The 11,151-nt window shown below is 53.1% G+C and overlaps 1 protein-coding gene across 2 annotated transcripts; it reads right to left on the bottom strand.

Moving 5' to 3' along the window:
- Positions 1–10,575, bottom strand: LRCOL1 (leucine rich colipase like 1). Of its 2 annotated transcripts, none has more exons than XM_027956360.3 (6): positions 10,489–10,575; positions 2,664–2,767; positions 1,545–1,670; positions 1,309–1,434; positions 1,118–1,240; positions 1–194 (listed from the first exon to the last, which is right to left on the bottom strand). In XM_027956360.3, exons 1-6 carry the CDS (start codon positions 10,544–10,546, stop codon positions 192–194), a joined length of 540 nt encoding a protein of 179 aa, XP_027812161.1. In that variant the 5' UTR covers positions 10,547–10,575; the 3' UTR covers positions 1–191. The 2 variants fall into 2 exon arrangements, with proteins under 2 accessions (XP_027812161.1, XP_042090389.1); XM_042234455.2 differs by lacking the exon at positions 10,489–10,575 and adding an exon at positions 10,143–10,380.
- Positions 10,576–11,151: the final 576 nt, after the last annotated feature.

The following is an 11,151-nucleotide window of genomic DNA, read 5'->3' as shown; positions in this document are numbered from 1 at the left end:
CTCAGTCAGGAGGTTTATTCATGCTAAGTCATCACATTGAGGTTCCAGGAGCTGCCCTTGGTTTGCACGGACATGGATGGCCTCGGGAGTTCATGGTTAAGACGTGCAATACCTGCGGGTCTTCATGGTCCCATGAACACACACAGGGCTCAGGGTGTAGGGTGGTCTCCTGGGCACAGACTGGGCCCACGTCACTAGAAGGCATAGCACAATTAGGAAACACACAGGGAGACACAGCCCACGAGGCAGGGAGGAGTTAGCCTTCAGGGCCAGCTGGTTAATGGCCAGACACTCTCCTCGGCACTGACAGTCTGCACCTCTGGGCGAAGCCACTGAAGGTGTTGCCTGGTTCACTTGGACACCCTGGGGACACCCATGGACTCACTATTGTGGCACCTGCTGCACCCACTGTTGTTCTGGGTGCTGGTGGACCATGGCCAGCAGGTGAGGATGCTCAGAAAGGTCTGGTTCTCAACCTCTGGGCTCAGACACACCTTTATAATCAGACTGAAGTCCTGGATCGGGGCATCCAAGCTCAGACACCAGAGCATCCCCTCCAACCTCGTTCCCGTGCCCCCATCCCTCTCTGTCCCCAGCTGTTCTCCACAGTGTCTTCAGGTTCTGTGTTCTGGGGGCTGACCTCTGCGGGCTGCCTCACTGAACCCTTTCCTTCTGGATTTCCAGTTCAGCCAGTGAAAGTCTCCAGTGGAGATGGGAGGGAAGGAAGAGGAGGAAACTCCTGAGAGGGGACCCTCCCCTTCGTCCAGCCGGGTGTCCAGCCCCACAGGAGTTAGGCCCCGGTGCTGCCGGATCTTGTGGGCCCACCACCTACCACCATGCTGGCCCTTCCCCAGGTGCCCACACTATGCCATGCTGCCACCCTGGTGGACATGAGAACCAATGCCCACAACCTGTGTCCTTTTCTGAGCTCGGCCGCGCTTCTGCCGCAGGTGCAGCAACAGGAGGCCAACTGGCAGCGACGACTGGCGGCCTCTCCTGGAGGGGACGCCACCCACGCGCGTGGGCACAACGCCCTCCAGGTCACTGCCCGCCTGCCCTCAGGCCAGCCGCAGGACTGAGGCCCCCCGGCAGGGCTGGACTGGGTTCCAGGACTCACCCAGGGCAGGCACTGGAGCAGGATGCCGCTCTGGGGGACGCAGCGGTTGGGGCTGAGCTCGTTCAGCCGGATGCAGCACTTGCTGCGGCACTCGCTGTGGTAGTTGCAGTAGTCCCAGTTGGGCTGGGGACAGAGGTCAGAGGTCAGAGCTGGCGGGCGCCTCCCTCCATCCCCATGGCTCCTGGCCTCACCTTGCGCCAGGGCAAGCACTGCAGGAAGATGGTCTTGGCTTTGCAGTACGTCTGCACCCCATAATTGTTGACGACACAGCATTTGCTCTGGCACTCCAAGTGGTCCTTGCAGATGTACCCATTTGGCTGCAGGAGAAGGAGAGCGGTCCTTTCCACCAGGCCCCCAGCCCTCCTTTCAGGGGCTGCCCTCTCCAGCCCCTTGCCCCCCACCTCTCACCCGCCCAGGCAGGACACACCTTCTTCCAGGACAGGCACTGCTGGAATACGGTCTGGGCGGTGCAGAACTTCTGAGGGTTCAGGCTGTTGGTGACACAGCAGTCGCTCTGGCATTCACTGTGTGTCTCACAGGGCTCTCCGATGCTCTGCAAAGTTGGGGCTCCTTTACGTGCGCCCCCACAGACCAAGCGTCCCTGCAAGGCTGTTGTCCATCTCAGTAAACTTAGCTCACCTGCCTGACACTGTTCCGGAAGGCTAAGGGAGCCAGGCCCAGAGGACGAAGGATGCTGGTGAGCGGAAGTAGCTCACCTGGCCCATTCCATGTGCTCTCACATTTTATAGGTGAGATGTCACAGTTCAGAGAAGGTATCGACTTACCCAGGGTCACACAGCCAACTAGAAGTTGGAGCTGAAGCCTAGGTCTGCCGCCTGCCCACCTCCTGTGAGGAGGGGCCCTCGACTTGGTTCTGAACATCTCAAAACTCCTTTACAAATGCAAAATTACTGGAGACTGCAAAGAGTCATTGTTGCTGGTTTACCATTGGCTGTGAGCAACTTTATCTCTTCTTGGCTGAGATAAAAGCCATCGTCTGGGCTCAGGAACTGGAGGCCAGAAGCCCAGCGGGTGAGCGGGGGACAGAGGAGGGAGGTGCATCTGGAAAGCAGCGGCCACACAGCGCGGTGCCCTCCCTCCTGCATCCTGCACAGGGGCACCTTGGTCCAGGCAAGACGTGGGGATCAGAGGGGTGGCACACGGCCCCCAGGACCGACAGACTGCGTTCTTTGCTGTTGCTGCATGACACACACGAGTTGGTCACATCACCCCCCCAGAACCCACTGCCCTGCCTCCTTCCATACTGCCTCTTCTGCACACACCCCCCAATCCTCTGCAGGGTCCCTGGACTTGGGACTTGGCATTGGGGGTCTGGGGGTACACCAGGAATCAGTCATCCTGGGGACCTGAGAGCCTTAGGAAGCAGGTGCATTCATGAAGTGCGGGTTCAGTTCAAAGTGGGGGTGGGACAGGAGAAAAAGCACAGAGCACCTGGCAGGAAAGGGGGCTGGGAGCCCGGGTGTCCCGGGGTGGGTCTGGCGAGAGTTAGCCCTGGGCCCTGCAGAGACAGGGACGTGGTGCTTACCTTATGTGACAGATGCTGGTACTTCTTGATTGTCAGCACCGGGGCCACGGGTAGCAAGCAGAGCAGTAGCAGCAGCAGACGCCCAGCGCTGGCCATCGCTCGGCCTGTTGGCGCCAGAGGGCATGGATGCCTGCCCACGAGGCTCCTCCTCCCCTCCCTCCTGCCTTCCTAATCCTTCTCCATCAACATGGATTTTCAAAAATGAATAGATAGGGTTCTCTGGCCGTCCAGTGGTTAGGAATCCACCTTGCAATGCAGGGGGTGCGGGTTCGATCCCTGGCCAGGGAAGCATGATCCCACATGTGTGTGCTGTGCTCTCAGGCACTTCAGTCGTGTCTGACTCTCTGACCCTGTGAACTGCAGCCCACCAGGCTCCTCTGTCCATGGGATTCTCCAGGCAAGAACACTGGAGTGGGGTGCCATGCCCTCCTCCAGGGGATCTTCCCAACTCAGGGATCGAACCCATGTCTCCTGCATTGGCAGGCAGGCTCTTTACCACTGAGAAGCCAAGATCCCACAGGCAGTGGAGCCAATAAGCTCACAAGCTCTGGAGTCCACAAGACACAACTGGAAAGAAGCCCTCGCACCTCAAAGAAAAAAGATTCCACGTGCCACAGTGAGAACTGATGCAGCCAAATATATGAATAAACAGGAGTAGGGGCAAAATGGCATGATGTTAAGAAAACTAATGATGTGATTTTCTTAGAGGGGCTTTGTTTACAAAATTGTGTAGGATGTGCAGAGAATTCCCGTCCTTGCCCCCACCCCGCCTCCTTTGCTAACATCTTAGTTGGATGCATTTGCTGCAACCCGTCAGCTGACACCGACACATTGTTGTAAACTGAAGCCCACTATGTCATGTGGGTTTAGTCTTGGTGTTGTACCTGCTACAGGTTTGGACAAATGTATGATGTGCCTGTGACTGAGGATCATACAGGGTCATCTCACTGCCTGGAAAACCCTCTGTGCTCTGCCTGTTCACCCCCCACCCCTGGCACCGTCCACCCCATCCCTTTACTGTCCCTGTGGCTGTGGCTTTTCCAGAGCATCCCAGGGTTGAATCGCGCACTGTGTGGCCTTTCAGATGACTTTTCCCCTCCCTAATACACACCTGAGGGCCCTCCGTGTCTCTTTAGGGCTTGTAGCAAATTTCTCTTTATTACTGATGGAAAATAGATTTTCAACAGCACTTTTCTCTGGAGAACGATCAAGCCCTCTTTTGCTTCAGAGGAGAATGTCTCTGAGGTTAACGCGTGCCCGGGGGGCCTACCCTCTGCAGCCTGCTTCCTTCTGCGCCTGCACGTCCCTCGGCAGAGGCCCTCCAAACCCCCAGCTGAGCTGCTCCAACCCACTGGGGCTATGTGGTTGGTTCCCTGGCTGTTCATAGAGCCAGCAATTTGGTTTCCAATTTATTCATAATTGTTTTTCACAATGGAGATGATATTCAAACAGCGTAAAATTAACCATTCGAAAGTGGACAATTTAGTGGCATTTCATGCATTTTTAATGTTGCATAACCACCACCTCCAACTAGAACAGGAGTCCTCAATCCCTGGGGCTGTTAGGAACCAGGCTGCACAGCAGGAGACTGGCGACTGAGCGGAGAAGCTTCTTCTGTATCTACAGCGGCTCCCCATCGCTCACATGCTCACATTACCGTAGCCTGAGCTCCGTCTCCTGTCAGCTCAGTGGCGGGATTAGATTCACATAGGAGCGTGAACCCTACTGTGAACTGTGAGTGCCGGGGATCTAGGTTGTGTGCTCCTTATGAGAATCATCCTGAAACCATCCCCACCCCCCAGCCCTGGAAAAATTGTCTTCCGTGCAACTGGTCTCTGGCGCCAAAAAGGTTGGGGACCACTGATCTAGAATATTCTGTCATCCACCACAGCCGGGGCCCATCAGCAGAGCCACTTGCACGGAGCCCTTCAGGGAGCGGAAGTGATCCGAACACCTCCCGAGTTCTGCCGAGCACAGTGTAGAAGCCCAGAAGCCCTGGGAAGGTCGGGGGTGAGTGGGGAGGGGTTCCCCAGGCCGCCGAGTCCCCTGCTCCCCTCCCGCCCTCCATCCCATGTTCCAGAATCTCTCCTGGCTTGTCTTTCAGCCCCACCTTGTCACTGGCCCCTGTGGTCTCCAGCTCAGGACCCTGTGATATGACAGAACAGTGTCCTCAGGGACCACAGGCCCCCCTCCCAGACTCTCCCAGGTCACTCTATTTGTTGTGGGGCCATGGGGAGACCACTGGGTCTTTGAGGGTCTGGCTTCCCTTTCTGTGAAATGAGGTGTGGGCTCCCTTTCAACTGAGGGTTTTCAGATGATTCCGTGAAGTCACAATGTTATCTGCCTTTCAAAGCACAGTGGAAATCTGCTTTTTAAACTCCCTGAAATGTTGAGGTCCCAAGCCCAGCAACACGCCCAGCTCTCCAGGTTGAGTCCTCCCCATCCTCGGCCGCCCCCATCTGGCTGCCTTAGTGGGCCCCATGCTAGGAATTCAGAGCCTTTGGGAGAACAGAGCTGGGAAGGAGCACAGACTGGGGGGTGGTGGTGCGTGAGAGGGAGTGGTTCCCTCCCACCCAGACAAGCCGACCAGGAAAGTTTTGGGCTGTGGTGTTGGTGGGGAGTGGGACAGCACTGGAGATGTGGGGGTGGGCGGGCAGGGGTCTCGTTTGTTTCCTGCTCCTCTCACCTCACACAGGAGCACCTGATCCAAATGAGCAAGGCTGGTATTTTCTCCCGAGCCATTACTATCAGCACAGATTCCTTTGGCCCCACACAAATACCAAGAAATAACCCCGTGCCTCCCGTAAGGACAGAACTGAGCAACACAAAACATCTCAGAAAGGCAAAAGGCGTTTAGCCCCATTTATATGTTTTTGTCAATGGAAATAACAAATCAGGGCTTCCCTGGTGGCTCAGTGGTAAAGAATCTGCCTGCCAAGGCAGGAGACTCCAATTCGATCCCTGGCCCAGGAAGCTCCTACATGCCTCAGACCAACTATTGAGATTACGTGCACCAAAACTATTGAGCCTACATGCTACAACTACTGAAGCCCATGGGCCTAGAGCCCGTGCTCCACAATAAGAGAAGTCACTTCAATAAGAAGCCTACACACTTCGACAAAGAGTAGTCCCCACTTGCAGCAACTAGAAAGTAGCCCCCTCTCACTGCTACTAGAGAAAAGGCGATGCAGTAACAGAGACCCAGCCCAGCCAAAAATAAATAAACAAACAAAAATTATATAAAAAACAAGTCACAGGATACGTCACTGCCTGAGTTTTGGTTTTCAGCAATTTTAGATTTAAATGTATCGGCAGTAAACCATAGCTCTTGAGCCACAAAAAGCATATGCATGTCATTCAGAAGTTTTGCTAACTGCTTCAAAAGAGATACAATAGCATGAACTCAGAGCCCTATTTGGAGCTATTTGTCACTGAAAAGTGATAAAGATGAAGAGAAAAGAGACCAGAGGATGCTGGTCTTAGTGACAATACCATTTCTCTTTTAAATTCTGCCTTTAAAATAGCAAGTCAAGGACTTCCCTAGTGATCCAGGAGTTAAGAATTCACCTTGCAATGCAGAGGATGTGTGTTTGATCCCTGGTTGGGGAACTAAGATCCCACATGCCGAGGGGCAACACCCAGCAACTACTGAGCCTGCGCACCACAACTATAGATTCTGTGCAGCACAGCAAGGACCCAACAAATAAATGATCTGAAGAAAAAAAAAAAAAAAAGCACTTCAATGTCTATTTCAACATGTGACAACAGCGTTCTAAGCTTTTCCCCTCAAAAAAAAAGCACCTGCAAGGCTGGGACACACCTTTATCACATGAGCATCCTGCATGTTGACAGACGCCAGGTGTGTCTGAGGGTCTCCTCCCACCTCACTGCGGCTCTGCAGGTGTGAGCAGGCTGTTCTGGGTTCTGGGGCCTCACTGGTAGCCCTGAACCTCTCAGTCTTCCCACCCGGACTCCTGACCCTCTACTCCAAAGTGGCCCTTGGGAAGAAAATAAGTGTTTCTATGGTGGGACCCAAGACACAGTTCCTGGTCCTGGGAGACTGAACCTACAGACACCCACAGCCTAGCGCAGCCAGCCGGCAGAGCCGGTCAAACCTCTCAGTGACCCCAGATGTCCACCCTGGTTGTGCCCCTCCTCCAACTCAGGACCAGCCAAATGTGCCCCTTAACCCATCACATGGGATGCCCATATGTGACAGACTTTAGGCTGAGTAACAAACACCGCAGACAAGGATGGTCTTGCATCCTGGAGGCTGACAGCCCAAATCAAGGTGTGGGCAGGGCTGGTTCCCTCTGAGGTCTCCTTGGCATCTTCTCGCCATGTGTCCACAAGGCCACCACTGTGTGCCTGTGTCCTGATTTTCTCTTGTAAGGACACCAGTCCTATGCGATGGAGGCCCACCCTATAGACCTCATTCTACCTCAGTCACCTCTTTAAAGGCCCCATCTCCACAGACAGTCACATCCTGAGGTCCTGGGGTAGGATTTGGGAGGACACAGTTCAGGCCATAATGACACCCCACATCTAGTCAGTCGGCCCATCTTCCCCACTGACATCCTCCCCTTGGGTGCACTGGAGCCAAGCTTTCCAGCCATCAGTGTCTGCCCACCGCCTGTCTTCAGGTCTGGTGCAGAGATGGACCGGCCCGCAATCTGATCAGCTGCCCTCGTCCCCGGCTGCAGCCTCCTCCTCGCAGCTGACCACCACCTTTCTGCCTTCCAGCTGATCTGTGAGGGCCATCGGCAGAAGGGTGCAGGAACTTGGTTTCCTTCACAGCAGGTCAAAGGTCTCGGATGCCACACATCACGTGATTTGAGGAAAATGACACCAGACAGTTGAGTTGTATAAACATTTTCCAAGATAAATGGCAGCCCCACAGTCACTGTTTGAACTTTGTACACTCTGTTCCCATATCATTTCAAACGTATCAAATACAATCATTGTTTCATAACTGAGTAAGAGCTGAATTTCAATCACAACTTGAACATTTTAACATTTCAAACCTGCAATGTTCTTTTTTATATTATGAAGATTTTTCTAAACAAATTCTTTTATTATTCTTTTATTGATTTATTTGGCTGCACAGTTTCTCAGTTGCTGCATGTGGGATCTGGTTCCCTGACCAGGGATCGAACCCAGACCCCCAGCAATGGGAGCAAGGAGCCTTAGCCACTGGAACACCTGGGAAGTTCCAAAGTAGAACTGGACATGGAACAACAGACTGGTTCCAAATCGGGAAAGGAGTACTTCAAGGCTGTGTATTGTCCCCTGCTTATTTAACTTATATGCAGAAATGCTGGGCTGGATGAAGCACAAACTAGAATCAAGATTGCCGAGAGAAATATCAGTAACCTCAGATATGCAGATGACACCTTCCTTATGGCAGAAAGCGAAGAAGAACTAAAGAGTCTCTTGATGAAAGTGAAAGAGGAGAGTGAAAAAGTTGGCTTAAAGCTCAACATTCAGAAAACTAAGATCATGGCATCCGGTTCCATCACTTCATGGGAAATAGATGGGGAAACAGTGGGAACAATGACAGACTTTATTTTGGGGGGCTCCAAAATCACTGCAGATGGTGACTGCAGCCATGAAATTAAAAGACGCTTACTCTTTGGAAGAAAAGTTATGACCAACCTAGACAGCATATTAAAAAGCAGCGACTTTACTTTGCCAACAAAGGTCCATCTAGTCAAGGCTATGGTTTTTCTAGTAGTCATGTACAGATGTAAGAGTTGGACTATAAAGAAAGCTGAATGCCGAAGAATTGATGCTTTTGAACTGTGGTGTTGAGGAGACTCTTGGGAATCCCTTTGACTGCAAGGAGATCCAACAAGTCAATCCCAAAGGAAATCAGTCCTGAATATTCATACTTTGGCCACCTGATGCAAAGAACTAACTCATTGGAAAAGACCCTCATGCTGGGAAAGATTGAAAGTGAGAGGAGAAGGGGACTACAGAGGATGAGATGGTTGGATGGCATCACCGACTCAATGGACATGAGTTTGAATGAGCTCCAGGAGTTGGTGATGGACAGGGAGGCCTGGCGTGCTGCAGTCCATGGGGTCGCAAAGAGTTGGACACGACTGAGCAACTGAACTGAACTGAAACATACTTTATTTTATTTTTAAAAATGTTTGGTCATACTGCTTGGCATGGCATGTGGGATCTTAGTTCCTCAACCAGGGATCAAACCTGTGCCCCTTACATTGGAATACAAAGTCTTAACCACTGGCCCACGGGGGAAAACCTACAGTGTTCTTTTTGTATTTTAAACCAGGGGAAAATTTTTTCTGGTCTCATATTTTTTCTTAGGCCCTTGAAAAGTGCACAGGCCCAGTTTACAAAATTGGGTATGTTGTGCCTTGTCAAACAGCCCCCACAACACGGAAGCACTGGACCCTCCCCCTCTGGGGCTCAAGAAAGCCCAGTTCATGGAAGGTCACAGTCTACCTGTGCTCACAGCCCATCACTCACAGCAACCAAGAGGGGGCAGCTGCCCAAGGGCCCATCAGTGCATGATAGACAAACAAAATGAGGTCCATCCACATGATAGAATATTACTCTCCCTAAAAAGGACAGAGACTCATGCCGGCTACAATACAGAAAAACCTGGAGGACATCACACTCAGTGAAATAAGACAGACACCAAGCGACAGATTCTGTATGATTCACTTTCATGGGGACAGTGTTTCTCTTTGGGAAGATGAAAGAGGCCTGGAGAGAGATGGGGGAAAGGTTGCACCACGATGAAAATGCGCTTAATGGCTCTAAACTGTGCACCTAAAACTTGTTAAGATGGTAAATTCTATATTGTATGTATCTTACCAGGGTTAAACTCAGGGCCCTGGAGGCATAGTTATCTCATATTTGCTGCCTCTAGTTATTTTGAAATATTCTGCTATGCACAGAATCTCTTTTATTGGGTATTCGTTCATACGTCTCTCAAATCAGGCATCTTTGCACAGGTTTGCCTTCCAAACACCAACATCAGGTATGATTCCATGATATCTCAGTCTACCCAATAAAAGGCTGATGCCAAACCTTGCCAAAAACCTTACAAATCTGAATAATTTAAATTATATGATCAAAGTACAACTACTGTATTTACAGGATAAACCCCTCGTGCTGGAGCCACCCCCACCCTGCTTGTTTCAGTCCTTGCATGGGGAGGCGGCTTAGCTTCTGGTGCCCATGAGAAAGGTGACCCGAATGTGCAGCCCAGATGAGGGGTCGCGGGCACAGCCCGGCACATTTACACACGGAAAAGCAAGACTTGCGAGTCACCATGTGAGACTGGACATTCCCTGCAGAAAAAAACGCCCTCTGGTAGCTGATAACAACTTAAGTTCACAGCCACCCTACCTTTAAATCTTGGGGCCCACGGCTCCTTTGTGCGGAAGCGATACTGACCAGGCTGTGGCCACAGAAAAGACTCCCAGCCCAGAAGCAGAGACTCACCTGAGAGAGCTGCTCAGAATCACGGGAGCTGCCCCCAGCCCCTCCTCTGCCCCCACCGTGTCCCCGTCTCTGCCCTCCAGGAGAAGTCTCTTCCTTGTTCAGGAGAGACCAGATGCACAGTGGCCCGTGGCCAGGGCACCCAGGACAGCAGGACGCTGGCCCACACAAGAACGCCAGACACCAGCCGCAGCCTCTGCAACCACGGCCGCCGGCCAGTGACCGCAGCCTCCCCGGGTCTGCCCGCCTCCACGCAGGACCAGCCCCTAGCCCCTCACCTGGGACACCCCGCTTCCGGTCAGCCGCCCCATCCTCCCCACCAGCACCCCTCAGGGCCCCTGGAGCCCACCTCTTTCATTCTCAGGGTCCCCAGCTGCCTGTCTGGGGGGCTGCCGATTCCCGGCCATGTTTGTTCTCCTGTGGGTGGTGTGAACACAGTGTTCATTCAGTTAACATTGACTGACATTTACCTTTGGCTCCACGCCCAGCTCTGGGAAGAAGACTGTGCATCAAGCATCTGCCTTGTCACCCGGAAAGGAGTTCTGGGCTTACTGCGGGGGAGAGACCCGTGCACAGACTCCGGAGAGCCTTTAGGGGAGCGGTGGGGACGCTGGGAGGAGTACCGGGGGTCTCCAGATGGGGTTCCCTAGGTGGCGGGAGGCAGGACAGAGGTCCTGGCAGAGCAGGGGGCTGGGCTCCGCCTGGGTTTGCGGGGTGGGTGAGAGGGTGGGGCCTGGAGAGCTGGCATGAGAACCTTCACAGGACAGAGAGAGTCTCAGAAAGCTCGGGCACCACGTGGGACAGACGAGATGGCACTGCTGAACCTTGGGGTCAGTGGGCTCTGTGGAGCAGGCACCAGTAAGAACCAGGACTGGAGGACTTCTCTGGCTGTCCAGTGGTTAACAACTGGCCCTCCAATGCAGGGGGTGTGGGTTCAATCCCTGGTGGAGGAAATAAGATCCCACATGCTGTGGGGCGACTACTGAGCGCGTGCTCCGCAGCAAGAGAAGCC

Source organism: Ovis aries, chromosome 17, assembly GCF_016772045.2.
Source record: "Ovis aries strain OAR_USU_Benz2616 breed Rambouillet chromosome 17, ARS-UI_Ramb_v3.0, whole genome shotgun sequence".
NCBI classification, from domain to species: Eukaryota; Metazoa; Chordata; class Mammalia; order Artiodactyla; family Bovidae; genus Ovis; species Ovis aries.
Note: the sequence above shows the minus strand (reverse complement) of the source record. Positions and strands in the feature narration are given on the sequence as shown.